This window comes from Plectropomus leopardus, chromosome 13 (genome assembly GCF_026936395.1).
Source record: "Plectropomus leopardus strain MGB_pleo_1.0 chromosome 13, ASM2693639v1, whole genome shotgun sequence".
NCBI lineage: Eukaryota > Metazoa > Chordata > Actinopteri > Perciformes > Serranidae > Plectropomus > Plectropomus leopardus.
Window position 1 is genome coordinate 28,113,333 of NC_142188.1, and position 24,052 is coordinate 28,137,384.

Here is a 24,052-nt window from a genome sequence, read left to right on the forward strand (position 1 = left end):
GATTGGCTGAGTTGAGGATCTGGAGTAAGTATAAAGACATTAGAGGCATTACAGCACCAGTAGTCCCACTGATGTTTTTAACTCTGAGGCATCTATGGTATTGACTTGAGGTCAGGCCGTCTGGGCTTCATTAGTAATGCCCCTGATTACACTGCATTGCTGGTGGCAGTTGTTAAGCCTACATGTAACATATTAAAATGTGCACTATGCATGTAGTGTTTACTCTAATTCTATTCCAACCTGGTGCTTGCAGAAATAAGTGTACTTTGGTTTAAGACTAAACTATTTGAGTTTTTCTTATTACTTTGTTGTGTTGGTAAATACAGTATATGGAAGCAATAAGAGACTTGCGTATTTAAATTAAACAGCCACTGAATAATTAATATTGAACTTCACTAAATTTACGCTGAATGCATTGAAATATTGTATTTGAAAACCATGTATCTGAATATGTTTGCACTGAATTCACCTCATTGAAACTAAAGTGTGAAATTTCTTATTGAAAAAGCTTCAAAATTTTTACAAACAGAGATTCAGAAAAAACAATCAGGTTGCTCAATTTTAAATTCTGTTTTAAATATTGCATCAAAAATTTCTAAAAGCACGCGATAGGCCTGAATCTGAATACTTTTTTTTACTTGTTTTTTTCCCATGAGGAAATTCATATTTTTATTTCAAAGAGGTGAATTTATGACTATTGAAAAAAGAAAAGGACCAAATAAAATCTGATTTTTAATAGCCCTTCAAAAACAGTCACTCTTTATTTTAAAAATGTAAATTCAGAACAAATAAATTCACATATGAGTTTTCAAAGTAAAATATTTAGATTCAGTGGTTTTTAAATTTCAATATTTAGTATTCAGTGGCTATAAAAAATTCAAATATTTTTTGTCTCATATTTGCTTCCATACAGCACAGCATAATGAATGAATGGAACCACATAGCATGGCCTGGGCATAGTCAGGCTGAACAAAAACACAAATGACTAAAAATAATCAGTCCTTCTAAATCTTAATACGTAAAAATGTAATTTATAGACTGCTCAAATTACATATTGTGATGCTTCCACTTGGAGCCGCCAAAGAGCTGAGTGGCCTTGTACATCTGCAATGGAACACATCTTACAGAATTCACCCATAAAAGTAATCCTGTCTGTGTGTGTGTGTGTGTGTGTGTGTGTGTACTGTATGACGATATCACAGCATCCTCTCATTCTGTATTCTGCTGACTCAGAGCTAATGGAGCTGCAGGGAATTAATACTCACTTCTCCTCCACTCCCACTGGGACATGCTGCCTCAACATCTGCAACACACAAACACACACATTTGCATTCCTGCAGGATATAGCTGGTCTATCCCACTGCACTTTTACTTCACATGTTTGAACAATCACCATCTTTCCTCACATCTAAGAATAATGCAATAACTATATAAAGTGTCACCAATACACACGTTAAACCTCTTTATTGCTATCATTCATATTCATACACCAAATAATCATGCACAGTGTTACTATTTATTTACAACAGGTTAAGCAAACCGATGCCTATATTAGCATGGTACTACAGTGTATAAATACATTTCACATGAAGATGTCCCAGGATCTGTGAGGTTGGTAGCCAACGTCACCTTGAGGCATTATTAGACACGTCCCACAACAGGAAAGAGAGGGCAGTCCAACAGTAGCCATTTTCCATATTTCTGGTGCTGAAAAGTTGCCCCACAAATGTTCCAGTATTGTTGCCCGTAATGTTCGGTTTCATGCCTTTGTTTCTGCAATGAACTCTCACTGTCCTTGGGTATCTGTAACCATCCAAAATGCTGTTCATCCAGAGCAAACCAGCACTGATAATGTAGTTGCGACCGTGGAGCCATAGGACGATTGATACCCTTGAGCTTTGTGTGAGTATCAACTTCATCGCCGAGTGAAAAAAAAAAACGTTCTATGTGGTTGCTCTTGTGGTTCTTTGGCTCCATATTGGCATTCATTTCTTGTACTGTCCTCTGAGAAGATGACTATCAAAACTACATCCGTGGTGCATTATTGTATAAAAGCTGACAGTCTGTGTTTCATCATATTAACCATTTCAATGGGTTGGTGCTCACTGGCTTCCACTGAGCAGCTCAAAGGCAAATGAACACTGTCACTGATCACTCACTCTTTTAAATAGATTCAAATAACTGAAAATGAGAACTCAAGTTCAAACATCGTGCACTTTTGAGACCCCAAATCAAAGTTGCATCATTAGCAATCAAAGAACTAATCCTTCTAATAGCCTCAGCTGAGCATGAACACCGTCCTATGATGATTTCTGTCCATCATAATAAAATAAAACAAAATCAAGCAAAGCAGAAAAAAAGAAAAGTTGCACTTGATAACCATGCAGGAAGAACAGAAACAAAAGAAATCCTACTTTTCTATTATCATCAGGCAAGGAGAGCAATCAAAATGTTTGTCAGTCGATGACATATTCAAAAATAGAGTAAAATATGAGAAACGATGCAGATAAAATACTAATGGAAACAGTTTAAAAGGCGATGAAATCAATAAATAGATATTACCAATTTAGCTTATGTTCAATACACATCGAATGGTAGGGCTTAAAAATGGAATGGAATGACTGAGCATGTGTTACAGTAATATTAACTACAGCAATAGATAAACATGCACCCCTGTAGTTAAAGTGAATCCTGTTTTCTATCGGAAATGTAAAGTGTCATGTTCATCTGCTCATTGACTGCATGCTATTTCAGTATAAACCTATCAATAACAAACATGATATTAACATCTGAAAAATGCACTTAAATTCTCGTAGTTAAAGAACTAAAGGGAAAGAAAGAGGAAATAAAATTGGAATCTTTGGCTCTTTGGTTCACATCACTGGCAGCGAACGTACCATATCACCTGAACTGAAATACTCGATAGTCGCACGGCGAAAGAAGACAACAGCCTCAAAAAAAAACGAGGAGAGAACTGAAACCTCAAGCATAGCATATCCAGGCCCTTTTCCATGTGGATAATGCACAGATGATGACATCCTGTTGAAATATTTTGGCCATTTCATTCATATTCAAATCACTCTACAGTGTCTAACACGTCTAGGTCTGACTACTGTGTTATGTATTACAAAGAGAAACACTATCAGCAGCACATAAAGAGTGCTGCATATGTCACTGTGACATGGCACCTGTCTGTCTACGTGTTGAACATGTCACAGTGTCACCAGTGACAGAGACACAAAATGTTCAGTGTTTTTAAATAAATAAATAATGACAGACAATTTCGTAAAATGTAGTAACATTATTAAATGAACCAATAAATTGTGAAATTATTTAATAAATTTCTAAATATCATCCCACTACAATAAAATGTTGTTGTTTTTTTTAACCCATAATGCAAATAAAAAATGATTAAAGGGGACCTATTATGCTCCTTTTCAAGTTTATACTTGTATTTTGGGTTACTACCAGATTGTGTTTACATGCCTGAATGGTTAAAAAACACTTAATTTTTTTCACATTGTCTGTGCCGGAGCACTTCTAAAATGCTCTGTTTAGTGCCTGTCTCTTTAAGCCTCCCTCCAAGAACAGCATAGTCTGCTCCCTTAATTTCCAGGTTTTCTTTTCCGTGTGTGTCTTCCCTGTCATTGTAGCCAGGGAATTAGCAGCACTTTCTACTATGAAAAACAACCAATAAAAGCTTCTAAACACCATTGTTCCAGCAGGAATATGATGAAATTTAGGAGAAATTAAGAACATCTGCCATCAAGATTACATGTTTTCATGACTTAACCATGTAGCTACACATAGCGGTGCTCTTGCAGCTGAGGAATAACTGTAACTGAGAAAACTTTATATCGTGAATAAGAAATAGAACCTTCTAAACACAGTCCAACAAGTTGCAGCAAAAATATGTGTAACATAACATGTATATGTATATGTATATATGCATATATAACATGTTTTCCAGATATTAGCATGTAGCTACATGTAGCAATGTACTTGCACCAGACTGTAACAGAGCATAGTGGCAAAAAGTAGCCAAAAAAAATCACACACACACGAAAAAAAAAAAGGTTCTTAACAAAAGTAGACATGTTCCAGCAGGGTTATGGTCCATAATCAGAGAGAAGTTTACAACACTTGCAAAAAAGTTGACATTTTTCCTTGACCTTTAGCATGTAGCTACATGTAGCAGCGTACTTGCACCCATGGAATGATTGTAGTGGAGTGTAGCGGCACGGTCTACTGTGACAATACACAGTCAAAATCACAACCACCAATTAAAGCTTCTAAAATTGAATCTTCACAACTAGATGTGTTCCAGCAGGAATATTATCTGAAATCAGGAAAAAAAAAGAACATTGGCCACTAGCTTGACATGTTTTCATGATGTAAGAAAGTAGCTTAATGTTGCAGTGTAAACACTTACATGCACTAGACTTGGAGCAGATGACAACGTAAAGAAATGTGTCACACTATGACATCATTCTGCAGCCAGAGTAGGAAAAACGTTGGAAACAGTGTTCAGAAAGGTAGGAAACCTTGGGTTTTTTCTAACAGGGATTATACTGACCTCATTATTTGAAACTTTGGCCACACTGGATACAAACACCCGAAATTTTACCACTATACACAAGACAAGAAAATACAGAGAAGCATAGTAGGTCCCCTTCACAAAAATAAGTTACAATAACTAGTTGAGGTTTAATATTTAATTATTTCAGAACGTATCTATATTTCACCACTACTCATTTGATCATTAATTTAATGGTGTTATATTTATGCCATGTAATTTATTATTCATCATCATGTAGTTTCATTTCCTTCCTCGTGAATCTGCAGAACAGACCTGTGAGATGACAAGTGCCATAACACTGTTCATGGTGACCAGATTTCCAGAATACAACTGCAGGGATCAAAGGCCACTACATTTATAGTGTCGATGAAAAAATAAACACAAGCAGAAAGAGTCAGCGCTGCCCAGTGAATTCAAAATAACTCATAGAAGGACACAGAAGAAAGAGAGATCTCAACAGCGAACGGAGGCGATCGTCCTTGGGAGACTGGTTTATCGTTTTAAACACACTCTCCTCGTTGAGTTATTTACTCCCTCGTCTCTCTTCTCCCATCCATTATTTTTGCTGTTTCCCTCTAAATGTTGTACCTGCAGGCAGAAATGGAAGATGAAGTTGTAAAGTTCAATAATCAATCCATCACAACAGGGAATGAAAGTGGAATGGGCTGCTCTCCCTCAGCAATACTGGCATATTCCGCCATAAAGCCTTAAATTACAGCTCCATCTTTGGAGTGTCCAGCAGTAACAACCTGCATGGTGATATACTAAAAATGGATATACTACAGCCAAAAAGATGCAAACTGGCCAAGTTTTTCTTTGTGAGCAATGTTCAAATCTCACCGCTGTTTAAAATTTCAAGCAATCCCTTAGTTGGAGTACACAATTTTAAAAATGGAGCTGTAATAACAAGCATTACTTTTACCCAAAGACGACCCTGTGAGTATGCTACTTCGCTCGTGAATCCAAATGCAGAAATTTTACACACTCATCTCGAAACACACCTAAATAACACTTAGTGTACATACATACAGTAAAATACACTTCTTGTCTACATACACTTTCTGTCTCACACTCTCTGGGACGCATGCTGCGCTCAGGCGGATGCTAGAAGTACAGATAATATGTCCAGTAGAGCAGGTTGACCATGACAAAAGAGAGGGGGAAGGTGACTCTGGAATAGTTGTCTATGTGGTGGGGGTTCTCCACGTGACAGCAATTTATGGAGCGGAGCACTTTGCGGACGGTGGCCAGAGCAGTGAGGCACCAGTTGGTGTGCTCCGGGGGCGACGCCTCGGGCTTAGGCTCACTGCCCGAGGGGCTGGACGGGCTGACAGTGAGTTCTAGGGAGGCGGGGGCCGGGGCGGGAGTCGCAGCAGCCTCTTTGCGTCTCTTGGCCCTGTTGTGATTAGCGATGGTGGTGATGATGCCGTTCACCTCATCGTCCAGGTCGTGCATGTGGTGGCCATACTGCAGGAAAGTGAGAACCAAACAAAGAATGAGGTCTGACATGAGACCAAATCATGACTCCTTAATTTGAGAGCACTTGTTCAACTCACCCCTTTGTGCTCATGATGATGATGATGATGACGGTGATGATGATGATGGCGATGACGACAATGACCACCATTACTAAGACAATGACGGTGACCACAACAATGGCAATGAACACAGTTAACAACAACACAGTAAATCCAGGAGGGTCTCACCATGAATATGTGTGAGTCGCTGTGAGTGAGGGTGCAGAAGTGGGCCACGGCGTACTCAATGAGTGCTCCGAAGATAAAACTGAAGCAGATTCCCAAGTAAACATCGATGGCCTTGATGAAGCAGTTAGCGTTGGGCAGTGACGTCCGGGCTCCCATCATCAGAGTGGTCATAGTTAGTACTGTGGTCACTCCTGGCACAAAGAACACACAGAGACACGGGCGGAATACAGATTGTTGGATCAGTGAGTCAATGGTTATTTTTTTTTCTTTTGCCACTAACAAGCTTAGATTACAGTAAATACCCTACAGAGATCAGCCTTTTTATCTAAGACAAAGATCCTTAATGTTTAACAAGAAACAGCCACGAAATCACCATCGCCAGTTCCACAAGACTCCATTTAAAACCTGAAGCGTCATCACTTTTCTTGTGCTGCTTTCAGTGGCCTTTCACAAGTATTAAAACCTTTGAACCCTAAACAAATTTTGTGGTTGTTTCTGACAAAAAGGATTTTACTGCCAATAGCAAAAACAAACACTTTCAGTTGTTGCTGACTATGCAAATATGCCCTTAGTGGTTACACTGCCCCACCATTCACAGCTGCCAGCTGCCAGGAAAATAGTGGCCAGGTTAAGAAATGCTAAACTTACCCTTTTAACACTCATTTTGTCAATCAGCCTATCATTATATGAGTAATGGAGCGCTACATTTACATGCAATTTCTGACAAAGTTAAAAAAAAATTTTGTTGTTATTGTTGTTTTTTTACATGGGAGATTCTGTCTGTATTGTTTTAGCAACAATATATAGGTTAATAGTATAGATAAACTTATTTAAGGGATTCAAATACGTACACAACACTTCCAGTGCCAAGGCTTATGAAAAACATTATCATTATCTGGCCATCAATGACCTAGATGCTGCTCAGCAGGGTGCTCAATTTTTGTACGTCAACTGTGGTAACTGTGACAGTGAAGGAAGTTGGAGAGGGAATGGCAGGGGTCTTGGGGTCTCACAGAATTAAAACTCAAATGCAGCAAATCTGTGCACGTGCCTGAGCATAGGCAACAAAGATCATCTGCCCTGACCTCACCTAAATTAAGCCCTTTAAATCAGTGTGCCATGAAGTAAAACATCTTGTAGTTTTGTTTGTTTTGGGAACCTTGTGTTCTCAAAGCCCCTTGCAGTAGTAGTGGATTTAATTCAATGCTACATCTATGTTTGGATGTTCCCATTTGATAACACTAGTGTCACATATGCTCTCTTCAACCCTCAGCCCTCTAAAGTCAAACCAACACTTGTGCTCACCAAAAGACAGCAAAGGACTCTAATATATTTGTAATAAAAACATCTTACTGATGCCTGACGAAGAAAGAAATATAGTGGATTTCATAACAATACACAGCACCTACAGTGACACAAAATAACCATATAATGTTTGATGCAGTGGAAAAATGTACAATATGACAATAGCCCAGGCACATTTGTACATTTGAGTGTAGAAAAGAATGCTTTGTTCAGTACCTATACAAATACGAGCTGGAACAGAGGACAAGGAAATCCAAAAGGAAACCCATGAGAGGACAACAAGCAGGCTGGAAGGGACGTAAGTCTCCAGGATGAAGTACAGAATGCTCCTCTTCAGCTCAAAATGGAAGACCAGCTTTGGGTAATTGCCTTTGAGAGGAGGGACAAAAGTCTGTCAGTGTACTGGATAACAGAAAATGTGTCATGAATCAGAAATCCTACCCAGAAGGGCTCTAATTTTGCAGTATTTAATGACTGATGTTTTAACATTAGTATCACCCTGGGAGTAACTCAAAGCAATGTTTTTGAAGGTCATTGTTACCGGTTTCATAAACGGCCTCTGAGACAGATGTGTAGTGGTCCTCCACTGTGTACTGAGCCAGCTGTAGGGTGTCCAACCCACTGACAGACTCATTTCCTCTGGTCCAGTAGAACATGACATCATTGACGTTGTAGCCCCCTGTAGGAGAGAAATGGCTTTCTTAGGAAGAGTACAGAAAATAACATAAAGTACACCTATTATGCTCTGTCAAGTTGACATCAGTTTGTGATGTATTTCTTTATATGGTCACGAGCTACAGGCATGCTACTACAAGGGTTTACATGACAAAGCCTACACTGCTACATGTAGCTACATAATAACATTGAAAATCCGGAAATGTTGGTTGCCTATGTTGTTAATGTTTCCCCATTTGTCAATCACACTCCTGCTGGGAAATGTCTGATTGTGTTTAGAATCCTTAATTAGTGATTTTTCACAAAAATGCCCCTATTCTCTGTTCCGCTCATTCTCTGGCTTCAAGGACACTGCTACATGTAGGTGCATGCTAATGCTTAGGAAATCTGCAATCTTGATTGATATTGCTCTAAATTTCTCCCTGGTATTGGATTATATTCCTGCTGGGACATGTCCATGTGTGTTTAGAAGCTTTGATAGGGGATTTTTCATGTTAGAAAGTCCTGATATACAAAGTCATTTCCTGGCTGCAAGTACACTGCTACATGTAGCTATATGCTAACATAAGGTGAAACCAAGAACCTTAGATGTTGATGTTGTTTATTTCTGCCCAATTCTAGATCAAATTCCTGCTGGAACAAGTTTGGTTGCGTTTAGGTGCTGAATACAGGTTTTCCGGCAGAGACAGTCCGGGAAAAATAAAGTGTTTTTTTAAAAATTAAAGCGTGTAAATATGATCTAGTAGAGACCTAAGAAACTAGTATAAACTGATCATAATAGGTCCCCTTTTAAGCTGGACAAATCAAACTTTTCAAATCAATATTAAATCTAATAAGTATGTCCAATATGACACATGCTTCTTGTTGTAAAGAACCCACAGAGAATCCAATAATCAATCTTTAAGTTCCCCTTAGCTGAGACAGACAGATTCCTTCTAACTCATTGTTTTAGTTGTCCAGCCCACAACTTTACTTCCTTGGTTCTGACTCCCAGCTCTCATTAACCTCGTTTCTAGCTGCAGACAGCAGACAGCAGACAGCTGTTTTTCGCAAAAAAAATTCTGATAAACCCACTGTACAACACCTACCCAGCAGCTAACAGTAGCCAGCCAAAGTTAGGGACTAGCTGTTAAATATAGTGGAGCATTTAACAACTAAAGATCCAGATTTCCCATAGAACTCGACTGGTGAGTGAATATTTAACTTACATTCATCAAGTGGGCATAAACACCACTCCAAATGAATGCTAATGTTGCTCCATGTCTGCTGGATGTGTATGTTGGCAGCTGTTTGCTTGTAAAGGTGGAATTATGACTAGCACATTACACATTAGCTTTGAAACCTGCTATAATTCATAATCATTGTGATGATGAAGATGATGATTATGACGATATAGAAACAGAATTAATAAGTTTTACTAAACCCCAAAGTAGCTATGGAGGGAACAGCTGGGAAGGTTAATTGCTCAAGCTATGCAAAGCCTGATCCTCTTATGGTTGAGTTGTTGGGGATTGCAGTCCATAGTGGGTGGTAAATTCCCTCTAATGCTAAACATCAGCACAAGAGAAACATTTGGCAAGAACCAAAGGCAACGAAAACCCTTTGACAATCTAGCTTAAGACATTATGTTACCCCTGAGAAGCAAACGGTTACAGTCTACACTGTGCAACACTCAAGTCCTGCGTCTGCCTTTACAACAACACATGACACTTTAAACACTTAAAAGACAATGTTAATGTTTCATGTGTGTCATTACAGTCACAGCGGAAACAGAACACTCTCCCATTATTCACCCTAACACAGTTTGACACTCACAGATCCAACAGGATTTGCTAATGGAAATGCATTTGTGGTGTTCATGTTCACTTCTTCAAAGAGTCCTGATGAAGAGCTTAACTCTTGCATCATACCATAACAGACTAATCATGCATATTGCACTGGGCCCCAGAGAGCCCTGATAACCCAAATAAATCTTGGAATAGGAAGGCATGCAAAATGAATATGGTCAAAGATGCCACTGCTAAATGTGGCAATGCTTTTGATAGTACAATGATGCTATGAGGACATCAATTAATAATAACTGATGAGGCGAAGAAATCTGCTGAGGACAGAAAGGTGTGATTAACAACGTCTTTGGTGTATTTTTCTCATTTATCTGCAGAGGGAGCAAGAGATTAAGAAAAGTAAGAGGAAGTGCAGTTGGTTGGCACTGGAACACATCTCTGTAATCTGTTGTACGTGAAAGTCCAATTAATTTGCAGTAACCCTCCCCATTTAAAACCACAGAGTCACATATTATTGACCAGGGCGAGCCATGGTGCTGGGAGCGGTCCGCTAATGAAGGGCGGTAGTGACTCTGATGCTGAAAGGTCCTGTAAATCCACTGTTTTCTCTCTCATTGTTCTCCTCCCACTAGAAGATCTCATTATTTCCCTGACCTAGAGCCCTAACATTACTGTACAAATTAGAGACACAAATGGATAGTGACATGTTGTGCAATAGCATGGAAAGAGTTACATGGGGGTACATTCAACCTTGCACGGCCCTGTTGCCCCTTGAAAACAAGAATCCACACTCAAAGAGTTTTTTTAGAGCCACCAACAATAAAGCACACATCACAAAAGACTGCGTCATTCTTCTGATTCTTTCTGCTGTCAGAATGCACTAAATATTTTACCGCAATCCTGATCTAAACACCCCGCACCCTCCCACAACGACGCTCTCTTTAAACCATCCTCCTGTGCAGAGGATCCACTTTTGGCACAGCATTAAAAGAAATAAATCCTTGAATATACATCTTCATAAAGAGACAGAGCAAGAGGGAGGTAGAGATGAGGTACGGAGAGAGAGACACAGAGAGAAAACAGCAGAAAGAGCAGCAGGATGAGAGAGAGATCGTAAGAGAGAGGGTGGGAAAAGAGAGCGAGAGAGAGAGAGAGAGAGACAGAGGGGGAGATGCAGATATTTAGCCTGGAATTATTGAAGCGTTGGAGGATGGATCCATCATCCTCTCAGTTACCTAACTTTAACCTCCAGATGTCTTTTTGTCTGCTAAGTGGGTCTGGAGCTGCCGTTAAATGTTTTATTTGGCACTGAGGTCCTGGTGGGCTTCTGGCAGGGATCAGACTTAGCTTAGCCTGGCTGGCTGTCGTTTAATAGCGTGGAGCAGGAGTGAGCTGGAAAGCAAATATGGCAGATGAGTGAAGGAAGATGGTGAAGAAATGAGGGGGGGAGTTCCCTCTCATTCCTTGCACTGCCAAAAACTCCATCTTGCCATCTTATTTAATCTTAATTGCAATTTGCTTTAATTATAAACATACTGCCACTGCTTTTCCACTTGGAACCATTGAAAACGTGTCAAAATGAGACAAATCACTCCTCTTATTTCAGGAAAATGTCAACAAATTTCGGAATTCTTAACATCTTAATTTCTTAAGTGAACTCTTCTCTAAGCTCACTGTCAAAGGTTTGTATACGTATAGATGTATAGAAATTATTTTGGAATTTAAAGGATTTATAAATGTAGGTGGGCTTGTTGTCAAGGACAGGACCAACCCTAAAATAAGCCTAATGGCTTAGGGGGAAAATGTGTTATTAAAAAGCATTTTTTTGGATCAGTATTGGACTACTTCATCATTTTGGGAAATAAGATGTTTGTCGATAATTGGATGGGAAGACTGATATCACCAGTGCTGGAACTAGCACATTCGACAACCACCAAAATTCCCCTTGTATCAACACTAATAAACAAGCAAGCTCATAAACAATTATAATAAATATCAAAAACTAAAAGAATGTGGTACGTGCCAATTTAAAAGTTTCAACCTCTTTTTTTTCTTTTTTTTAATCATAATGGGCCCTGAGTGGCTTTGTCGCCTATAGGAAGATTAGCTACTGAATATCTCTAAAATCTGCATTATGGTGTAGTTTTGTAAAAAACAAAACAAATGTGTACAAACATTTGGTTTCTCACAAAAAAATACAATGCATATATTATTAATGTCCACTTAAAAGTGGTGGGTGCATTTCCTTCCTCATTAAACATTTGTGAAAGAGATTTATTGAACATTCAAACTGTGCAGTGTTTACATGTGTGATTGTTGGCGGTCCTCTTTTCCCTGCTTTTTGTTAGCACGTTGCCATATTTCCTTGCATGTTACTGCCACCAACCAAGCACGTTCTACAGCATGACATGAAAAGAATGGTGACCAAGTCATAAAAAATAAGGCAGATGCTATTTATGTAAATAATCAATGTGGCTATTTACACCCAGTTGTATATAACATCATATTGGGGGCAAGCACCCAGGTGTCTGTTGCCAGCATTACTATTTGCACCCAGGTGTACATCCCTGGGCGTCCTGGCATGAACAGATCTATTCATCCATCCTACTTAAGTTAATGTACACAGTGTACATTCATCAGCTTTATATTTCCTCAAAACTGAAGAAAATAAGTCAACTATGTCTACACAACCAACAATGACTCACACAGGACGGCCTCTTGTGTGCTCAGCCCACTCAACCACCATGTCTTAATACCTTATTGCCTTTTTCGCTCTTTAAACTACGTCACCTGACTTTTTTTTTCTTATAAATTTACCACGTCAATCTTAGAAAATATCTGAGACTGGCTAGAACTAGCCTTAACTATGACCTCTTTGCCCTTTTCGTGCATGCTTCCAAATTTCAACGTGATGTGTACTAGCCTAACACAGCACGCAGTGGGTTCTGTCATTAAGTGTTGGAAATAGCTGATTAGATGCAGTTTCTCTGTTCTCACCCAGGTGCAAACAGACACTCCTAATGGTCAAAAATTCCACAGGGAATCTTTAAGTATGGTGCTAGAGCCAGGAGATCATTAGCTTAGATTAAAAAAAAAGACTGGGAGCAGGGAAAACAGCTAGCCTAGCTCTGTCTTAATGCCTCCTGCCTTCAGATTCATTCTTTTAGACTTAAGAATGGTGTCTATCCTCTCATCTAACTGTAGGCAGAAAGGTCAGGAGGCATATTTCCCAAACTATTCTTTCAAGGGGCAGTTAATTTTCATATAAGTTACTTCCAAGCTTTATCTTCCTTTTCATGACAGTAATTTATGACAGTAAGACATGCACAGAAAAATACTCAATCACGACCGGAATTGCCCCTACAATATCTATTTGCTGTGTGACATAACCGTGCAGTCTTACACACACGCACACACACAGACACACACACACAAACACACAGAGGCACATAAACACACAGGCACATACACACACCAGCAGTTTAGAAGATGAGAGCAAGTGATCTGTTTGATCCTTCGGTTTGATCAGATTCATTTGACATCACGCCCACCCACCAAGTCACTGCCGCAGCTTCAAGCTGCACAGTTCAGATTTTCTTTATTAAGTATGAAGTGTCCTTACAGCTCTCCAGTTGTAGCGTGCAGGTCTGCTTGTCCATGGGGTACTTCGTCAGATCCATGTTGCAAGCCACAGTGGTGGTGATCCTGAAAAAATTAAAATCGCGATGTTGTTAAAGGGAAAGAGGAAATGTTTTGAGGTAGAATCTGGCAAGTGGCTGCAACTTCAACCAGGCATTTCTTCAAACGAGCAAAGGAGCAGATTTGTGAATAATTTCCCCGCTCTCTGCTTGATATTCTGCTGATGGTTGGAATTGGAATCTGCTGGCTTGGTTTTGGTATAAATGAAATTATGCATGAATTGAGCCCTCTGTGGCACTTGAACAGTTGATGAAGTTTTCACTTTGCATCACTGTCATGCTGCAAATCTGGACCAGTGAAAGCCTCTTGCAGTATAATTTTTGGTGCACTAAATTCAAATAATGATGCAACTCTAGTTTTAGAATTAAGATAAACGTTTTAATCCCACACTGGGGATATGCACTCGTTACTTAAGAGTCAAAAGCAAAGGAGAAACAAAAATAAAAGTGACTGATTGATAAATAACAAGACGTGTACCATGGACTGTGTACAGTGGTTTCCTTCAGGGACTTTCTTTACCATCATTGACTAAACTAATGACATATTTAAGGGATATTTCTTTTTGTGTTAAAATCACAACAATAACTGTAGACAACAACTGATAAACTTAAAAATGAACCCAAATGCCTAACTGAGGGAAGTTTGCGTTAGGTTAGCAATTATGATAAATTTTGATCATTTTATTTTCAATATTGCAGCAAAGATACGTTTTCCTGATATTTGTTGAAACTTTATAGGACTCTACATACCTACAATCATTCACTCTTTAGAGGCTTCTTTTTTGAGAAATTGCTTTTGGTTGGACATCTGTAGGATGAGGCCTTTGAACAGAGAGTTAACGCTCTGTGAATATCACTTGTGTGCCCCATGAGATTAAAAAAAAAAAGTATATCTTGAAAATGTATCTAAATTCAAAATAATGCAATTGCAATTAGTTGTCTCTGCAGAAATTAATGGAAGGCTGAGATAAGCCTACTGTACATTTTATTCTACTTTTAAAATCAAGAAGTGGCATTTATCAGTTAGTATGTACGGTAAAATGGAGCAAATGTTCAAATATGGTGTATACTTACACTGATATTAAGTTTTTAGGTGGCAAAAAATGTATTTTGCTACAGCCCCATCCACAGCAGGACATTGCTTGGCTTTCCATGCCAGTAAATTTTGTTTATCTATAACTATATATAACTATACATCTTTATATGTTACAGTTCTGGCTGAAAATTACAATTTCACCCACATTTGCAATTCAAAACAATTGCCAGTTATCTAACCGTAAGTGTTGTTAGCACAAAGTCCTGGTGATTCGGCCCATACAGTATATCTCCTTATATATATCCGTATGTCCATTATGAATAATTTCACAGGATAATTGTTTTATACTGTTATAATGTTCAAATTCTCAGATTGTCATTATCAAACTCTGTGTTGTTATTCAGACCAAACTACAAACCCAAAGGATCAGTAATGACAACCTGAAAAAGAGACTCACCAATCTACTATCATTCTCCACAGTTACATACAGCACCTTTAAATATTTTATAAGACACATATACACCATATGTGTAATGTTATAATATTTATATATAAATAATATAATACTGTGTGATTAGGGGCGGCACGGTGGAGTCGTGGTTAGCACTGTTGCCTCACAGCAAGAGGGTCCCTGGTTCCAAACCTGGTTGGATCGGGGTTCTGGGCAGGGACCTTTCTGTGCGGAGTTTGCATGTTCTCCCCGTGTCTGCGTGGGTTCTCTCCGGGGTCTGGCTTCCTCCCACAGTCCAAAGACATGCAGCTCAGGTGGATTGGTGACTCTAAATTGCCCTTAGGTGTGACTGTGAGTGTGACTGGTTGTCTGTCTATATGAGTCGGCCCTGCGATACCCTGTCCAGGGTGTACCCTGCCTTCCGCCCGATGACAGCTGGGATTGGCTCCAGCCCCCCCGCGACCCTTATGAGGACAAGCGGTTACAGAAAATGACTGACTGTGTGATTAATATGTATAAATATGTATGATATGAATACATAGGGTGTACTGTATATGACCTAAGGGAAATAGTGCTAGCTGTAAGTGGTGGGTGATGGGAATTAAGAATAAATGCCTTTGCGCTGAGTTAACACTCGGTCTCAGCTTATTTCAGAGAGCTTCAGGGGTCTGATAAGCTGGTTCGGAGTAAGGCAGAGACATTGGCTTCATACTTATATATTTTAGTGTTCTGTGTTTTGGAAGAACAAAAACAATGAAACATGGATTTTATTCATACATTTTTGTACAGAGAGCAAATTTGTGCGTCCTTGCAGAGCAAAAGCGTGATCAGCCCTACTCTGCCTTTTACCGGTTTACTCTAACATTCTTTATTTTATTTTCGTGGTTTAACAAAATCAGCCAACAAAGGCAACAATTAACAGCCAATCAGAGAAAGAGTAGGGTGGGTTTTTCCTTCACTATTGTAGAATATGTAAATTTGCGTAGAGTAAATACAGTGTCCTCTATAAGCTTTCCTCTTGCCAATATATTGAGTCTCGGAAACGTTCGATAGAACTAATGATGAGGTGGCTAAATCATGACAAGGTGTGCATGAAATTCTGATGGTTGATGTAATGCACCTACGATACATCATCTCTGGGGGCTTTCTATTGGCTGATTCAGTGCTTGAGGGATGTTTTAGACATACCTTTAATCCATATTTCATAAGACATAGGAGCCACTGCAGTCAGCATTTTGAGAATTACATTTTGCTAAAAAGTTACAGAACTTTTAAGTTTTGCAAGAATTCAATTACTTGTGAGTCATTTATACAGTTTCTTAGATTTTTCACACATAATTGAGATTTATAATCAGTGACATGGACACTTTTGTATATGAAATTAATATTTGAATGTCTATACATAAATGCGCTGCAGCACAATTGACTTAGGAACATAATGATGGGCCCTCAGAAAATCCATCTTACTGACAGTTCTGATTTATGACTTTGTGATATTTTTTCATTACAAGTATGAACTGGACCCTCCTGAATCATCAAAGCAACAAACAGTAACTCTAATTAAATCTGCCCTCTTAACTGCTCAACCTTTAGCTTCGATCACCACAGTGCTTTCTCATGTATTCCCCCTGGCGCAGCACTGAAACATTTACCACAGCTGTCCAATCCTTCAGCACCTTGCATCTCTCACTTCCCGCTGTCCCTTTTCACAGAACCAATTCCCCGAGGTGGCCATCTCTCTCCTGACTATCTTTTTTGGCTTGTTTTACTCTCACTAGTCCTGCTCTCCGAATGTGAAGCGCTCCCCTCCTCCGCATTCCCCTCTGTCAGCCCAGAAACTGTGCTGCTCTCTCCATGGAGGCAAACGTCCATGAAGAGCAGGGCGCGCACACACATAAATCAACAGAGTCACACTGTATATAGGCACAACAATGTCATCGCTTGTTAAAAAATAAAAGCATAAATCAAAAACTCTCAGACAACTGTGCTCACACACACAAAAGCAATGCAGTGCCCTCTTGATATTTACACTGTACAGAGACATGATTAACTGAGAAGCGAGACTGAACTGAGCCCGAATACCCAGCCCAATTTACTATAACATGACACCCATGTACATTCCTCCCCATTATGGCCACAAAGTTGCTATTAGAACAGCAAGAATGTCTCCCATGTAGCGCTTTTGGTCTGTTTCATTGTGTAACCACGGCTGAACCGCATAAAGAAGTTCAGAACCACTGGGACGAAGGCACGCAAACACTGAGTGGGGGAAATAAAATCAGCACCACGGACAGCTCTTATACAATCCATAGACAGGCTGAGGTTAAAGCATGTGACATAAATACAGTAGGATATGTAAATCCCATCATCACAGGCTTATAACAGCTCAACACATTCACCAGTTGGATCATCTTTAACCTTTCTATCTATAACCTGTCTGCTTGGCCCAACGTCTAATCAGAAAGCTAAGATATTGCATGTTTTAGAAACCTGCCAAGAGCTTGACAAGCTCTGACGCACAGAACAATCAATGCTTGAGAGATTCTAACGGGACATTGCTGTTGATTTGATAGCCCACAGCTCTTTGTATTGACAGATCACATGCTTTAGTATTCGTGCAATCCAATACCCAAGTAATAGAATTGACACAACTCCCTACAGTGCAATCAAATTATCTCAAATTCAACCCACGCTTCCTCCCCCGGCCAATTTCATCTCCATTCCCCGACTTACTTTTCATTGTCTGTTGGAGCAGAAAAAAAAAAACAAGCATTACACCAACAAGCATGTTTGTTATCCCACCTCAGAGCGTAAAGCACGGTCCCGTTGGGGAAGATGCGTATCAGCCTGTTGGCCACGGTGATGTCATGGAGGAAAGACTTCTTGGAGTCGACGATGAAGGTGTCGGGGACCCAGAGGAGCTCCACCAGCCGCCCGTCAAGGCTTAGGCTCTTGTTACCCTCAAACACCAAGCGCTCGTCCGTCCAGCGTTGTCGGAGGAATATGGTGGCGGTGTAGTCCTGCAGGATTTGGGCTCAAAGGTCAAAACAGCACTAGCGGACTATTTTAACAGGCATGCCATAAAATGCTGACAAGCAAGTGAGGTTTTTGCAAACTAAGCCTCTCCCATGTATACGTATTTCATTAGTCAGCTTGTGGCTTTTTTTTTTGCATTGTTGGGTATTGATGGCGTCAGGTCCCTAAGCCCTTCTGTGCCTGAAGCAACAGAAATCCACAACATTGCTTCGTGTCAGCAAGTCTGTTCAGGTTTTTATGACACTGAACATATTTTGTGTCTATCCTAAAAGTCCTCATGTTACATCATGTGTAGCTGCGTAATCAATTTTTCTGTTAAGCGCCAACAAGCTGTGAGTGCAAACATGTTCATCCCCACAAGAATTAATCAGTCCCAGTGGAGTGCCCTCATCCTGTCAACTATTTAAGTGATGCTTACCCACGAAGTGAGCGGTGAATCTCTCTGCCAGTCAACATGTCAAAGGCCCAATTACTTACGAGCAAAATGAGCTGCCGCGCTTTATTATAATCTGTCCCGGTGTGTTGCTATTGAGATTCAAGCAACATTTGCATGTCAGGCTTGCTTGAATCTCTCCTGATTCAGGGGAGAAGGCTTAAAAACAGTGATGGTCAATTTGCCCACTGGCAAAATCTGGCCTGTGATAGGATGCCAGATAGCCAGCAGTGGTGCTTAAATTGAATGAATTCACACATATTTGTACTCTGAATGTAAACATGGTACCAGAGTGGATAAAAATATGCATCAAAATAGAGCTTGTTGAGCAAAAAAGCGCCAGGAGAGGACCCCCGTATTTCACCAATTCCCAGAAACTGGTCCCTCCTGTCATTTTGGAAAAGTGAATTAAATTCCTTATTAGTTAATATACCAAGTATTTTCTAGTATTTTGATATGTAAAATATTGAAATTAACATTTCCTAAAGCCTAAGCTGACATTTTCTAATTGTTTACTTTGTACAACCAACACTCCTAAATGCTAGGATATTCGTTTTGCTGTCATAGAAAACAAACAAACAAACAAACAAACAAAAAAACATCTGCAAATATTCACATTTGAGAGGCGCAAAATAACTTTTAATTTTTAAATCATTTAGAAGGAAATGTTGCTGACTATTCTTCCGTCTGTGGACTAATCTTTTCGATCAAATTCATTATAATGTATTCGTAAATAATTCATAATATGCCAGTGTTGACCCCTGACTAATGTGAAGTCAAACAGAGCAGTGACATGATCTGACTTGTGGAAAAGTTAAATAAAAGTTACTTTTAGTCACAGTTTGTGGCTGCACTTGATCAGTTTTGCCTTGTATTATTTATGTGCTTATATTTGCTGCCAGTCAGACTAAAACCCTCACAGATTTCACTGATTAGTTGGATTACTGTTTTGTAATGAGCTTTCATACTTGATAGCTTCAGAATTCTAAAAGATGCATTTTGTAAATCGTTTTTTCAAGGAAAATATTGACTGCAACTATTAATTTTTTAAACAATGTGGTTATTGTGGGGGAAGAATTGATACATCTACTGTGCAGCACATCTGTTTGAAACTTTAAAGGTAGATCAATGAAATTAGAACAAAAACACAATTTTAGGCTTGTGATCAATATGTACTAAGCACACAAAGAGGCATTAGTGAAAACAATAACCCTTATAAACCTAACAACTCCATGTTAGACTTAATAATTTACATGGTTTTGGGTTTGATGTTGGGCAGGAAAACATTGTCTTACCATGTTGATCTCTGAGATGGTGTCAATGCTGGCGATGTCCAGGCTCATGCCCACCGTTACAGGACCATCTAGAAACAGACAAACAAACAAACAAACAATAAAAATAATGCTGAATGTGTAATCTATAGTATGTCTACAAAATACATTACCTCCAGCTTTTGAAAATATACCTATGTGTGTGTGTGTTATTACAAATGGTTTGTGTATTTGTACCAAACCATCAAAGGACGGGGTAAATGTCCGGTGCACACAGCTGCAGGAAGAATACACAGAATGTTGACTGATGCATGTAATGTGGACCCAAAATTCAAAAGTGCAATTCAAACTTTTAGCCATACATCATAAGCCACATGTACTTAGGTTAGCACAGGGAGCTGATCGGCGAACAGATCTGTCACAGACGAGCAAGAATTTAACGCTGTAGCTTGTGGACCCGCCTGCTGGTTCCTGATCAGCTCCACCAGCAACGGAAAGAGAGTTGGTTGATGAGGTGGACAGTTTGTCAACGTTGTTCTGGCATTGTGAGGTCTGTTAATCTGAAACTCATCCAAGATGCTTAAACACATTCAACGACATCACCCAAATGTGCTGATCAACAGAATGTTCTTTGAATGTTACATATAGAGAAGGTGAAACTGATCATAACATTCCTAATAATGTAAGAGTTTAAATTTTATGTTATTCAGTCAATTTTGGTACTTTCAGTTCCATAACATCACAGATACTTTTGAGTTTTATACCCTAGTGTGACTTGTTGGCTTTCAGCAAAGTGTTTTGGACAGTGTTCATACAGTGTAATATAAAAGTGTTGAAATGTTCTTTACTTTATGTAAACATAGCTTACCAAAGTTGGATGGGCAAAAATGCTACCCCTGTCCTCAGCAAGAGGATTTTGTCTGGCTTAAAGAAACACATCCTTATGCATTGTTTTACCCCTCTGTGCCAAAGTGGCACTTAACTGTGACATTTTGTGAGGTTACACCCCAACATACACACAGATGCTACCACTGTATATGTGACTGAGTTATATGAGTTTACTGAGGAAGCATAGAGATTTACGGTTAAATCAGAAAGCACAGTGTTGTATAATAAAAGGTTCTTGAAGGACAGCATATTTAAAAACACTAAAGACCCCACATAGCTGGCACATCAACAGCTGCAGTCTGTCGAGTGTGAACCTCCTTGAGGGAATTAGTTCTCCCTGATTCACCATCAAAGAGGGGGAACTTTGCTGCTCTCCCACTGTATGTTTCATCTTTCCGTTCTTTTTCTCTCTCACTTATCAGTCTTCATTTTTGTGTGAGAGACTAATGAGCCTGTTGTCATATTGCAGATACTGTATGTGTCTTTGTGTGTGCCTACTGTATGTGTGTGGGTGTGTATTTTTTTGCATGTGTTTCTACAGTAAGCAAGTGTTTGTCTATTTCTTCATATTCATTGTCTTTACAAAACATCAAACAATTAAAAAAGACACCAATATTTAGGCATTTAGTTGATACTTTCATTGGAGCTTAGCTTTAAAGGGATAGCTCTTCATCTTATTATTAAGCCACTGCTAGCAGCCTGTTAGCTTAGCCTAGTATAAAGGCTGGAAACAGTAGAAAACAACTAACTCTGTCCAAAGGAAACAAATCCACCCACCAGCACCTCTAAAGCTCCCAAAAAATATGTTAGATCTCATTTGTTGAATCTGTACAAAAAATGTCAGCATAGAAATCATAGATTTAAAAGGGAAATAATAAATAAGGCATTTAAAAATCTGAGGAGTAAAAATGACGCAAAGTTCCACAAGGCTCGATATTGGGGCCTCTTCTATTTCACATCTGCATGCTTCCACTGGCACAGATTATGGAAAACGACAAAATTCGGTACTATAATTATGCAGAGGACAAGCAAATTTAGATAACCATATCACCAGGGGGAGATGGTCCAGTACAACCTCTGCAACCTCTGACTAAGCGTTTTAAAGAAATCAGTGGCCAGATGTTCCATAATCTTCTTCAGTTAAGCTAAGACAAAACTGAGGTAATTGTTTTTGGAGCCATGGAGGATTAATTAAAAGTCAGCACTCAGCTTCAATTGGCAATTTTAAAAACCACGGAGCAAACCAGAAACTAAGTCCTGAATTTCAATAGCCACACTAAGACTATGTCAGCCCACTATCATCTTAAGAACATATCAAGGGTAAAAGGACTTAAGTCTCAGCAGGATTTAGAAAAACTTGTCCACACGTTTATTTTCAATAGACTTAATGTAGCAAAGTCTTTACAGTTAGAGACACTGTTGCCTGGAAATAGAATAATTTTAAAGGACAACTTTTTGCATGCATCATTTGAGGGTAAAGGAAATGGCTATTGTTGTTAGTTATGGAGACATGACACATCACAGAGGCCTTTTACATTTACATACTACTCCACTGCTTGTTTGGTTGTTACTGCAGAACCTCACCTCAGTGAGTTCTCGACTTGCCGAACATTGGTTACTTTATATGGCAGTTTATATGGCAGTTAATTGTTGCTATGGCAAAGGTACATGTAAAAATGGCTATCACTCTGACCATCCTGCTGTGTTTATTTGAATGTGAATGTCCTTTCTAATTTACCTCTATTTCAATTGTAAAAAAGGCCCATGCTAGCTGTTTCTAGAATTAGGGTGGAGGGGGGAATAGATACAGCATAGTATCACGATATTTTGTGGGGCAAATTGTATTGTTACATAGACGCTAAGTATTGATTTATTTGTAAGAAATTGTTAATAATGCTATAAAGAAATCATTGTCGTTTTCAGTCCACTATATATGTTTTGCTGCAATAAAAATGACTAGAATGAGATGGACAGACTGATTACATAAAACATTCTGATAAAGTTTTCCTTCAGTTGAAATTTGCAGTTTGCAGTTGAAACAAGGAAATAAACTGCAATGAATCACAAGCATATTGCAAAATGTTAAAATTGTAATAGCATATCATGACTTAAATATTGTAATAATATTATATCGCTGGGCCTCAGGTGATACCCACCCCCAGCTGTTTCCCCTCTCCAATTTTAAGACTAAGCTCCACTAACTGTCTGCTTTAGCTTCATAATCAGCCTGCAAACATATAGAGTGGTGTTAATCTTCTCATCTAACTTTGGGCAAGAAAGTGAATAAGCATATTAACCAAAATGTCAAACTAATCCTTACAATACTTCACCATTAGACATAATGATTAAGTTTTGAGTAAGGGGGCGATCTGCCTTAGAAATGTCTGGTCAGACTGCATGGAGTGAACCTGCTGGCTGTGCCTGGGGCTGTCTGGCTGGAAGATGACATTGACAAGCAGTAAAATCCTGCACCTTGCACCAAATGTTGAAAATATTTTAGCTTGCACGGTATGAGTGGCTAAAAATCCCATGAAAACACAAAGCATGAGAGAGGAGTGCATTGTGACAGCGTTACAGGTGTCAAATATCTGGCGGAGCATTGCTAGGTTAGGGAATGAATAAAATCAATGGAAGTTCTCACAATGCAATGCAAATAGACTTGTGTGGGTGCATGTATTCTTGTGTTTGCAAAGCTTTTGCCATCAGCGTGTACCAGACTTGTGCTTCTAAGCAGCAGGACTAATGATTATGCTGAATAGCACAGGGCTTGGTAAAGTCCGAGGTGCTATTACAGATCATACAGCAAGTAAACAAACCATAATCACATTGTGACGGATTCCCAGAGCTTAGAACAATAACGGTGGCGAGGGATTTGCAGGGAATGACATAACATCGTTCCTCTGAGAGCGTACACTGAGATAGACTTTGCTTCACTATTGGAAGTAAATAAGTCGCCTGCTGGAAATTGGAATCTAAATCACAACAAATATTAGCAGCTTTGATCTTGGTTGAGCGACTAACACATTATCTTTTCAGATTTATATAGATATTAGTATTTATCAGGCACTCTTTTACTGGCCTCATATCAATGCCTGCCTTTTTTTTTCTCTTGCATGTATTTTCTAATATCATTTCATTACACCCAATGCAATTATAGGACAAACCAATTTCAAAGATTGATTGGACTTCA

At 39.1% G+C, this 24,052-nt stretch overlaps 1 protein-coding gene across 3 annotated transcripts in view; it reads right to left on the minus strand.

The window, feature by feature from the left end:
* Positions 1-1,449: 1,449 nt before the first annotated feature.
* Positions 1,450-24,052, minus strand: part of gabrzb (gamma-aminobutyric acid type A receptor subunit zeta, b) — a 67,852-nt gene continuing 45,249 nt past the window's right edge. Inside the window, exons 4-11 of one of the 3 annotated variants that reach the window (XM_088086507.1) lie at positions 19,999-20,066; positions 18,037-18,254; positions 13,672-13,754; positions 8,132-8,269; positions 7,807-7,959; positions 6,286-6,476; positions 5,636-6,046; positions 1,450-5,167 (exon numbers count right to left, since the gene is read on the minus strand). In XM_088086507.1, coding sequence (XP_087942633.1) covers positions 5,684-6,046; positions 6,286-6,476; positions 7,807-7,959; positions 8,132-8,269; positions 13,672-13,754; positions 18,037-18,254; positions 19,999-20,066 — 1,214 coding nt within the window. In that variant the 3' untranslated portion in view covers positions 1,450-5,167; positions 5,636-5,683. Of the gene's footprint in view, positions 6,047-6,285; positions 6,477-7,806; positions 7,960-8,131; positions 8,270-13,671; positions 13,755-18,036; positions 18,255-19,998; positions 20,067-24,052 lie in introns of all 3 variants that reach the window. The other 2 variants (XM_088086508.1, XM_042501944.2) reach the window with 2 other exon arrangements.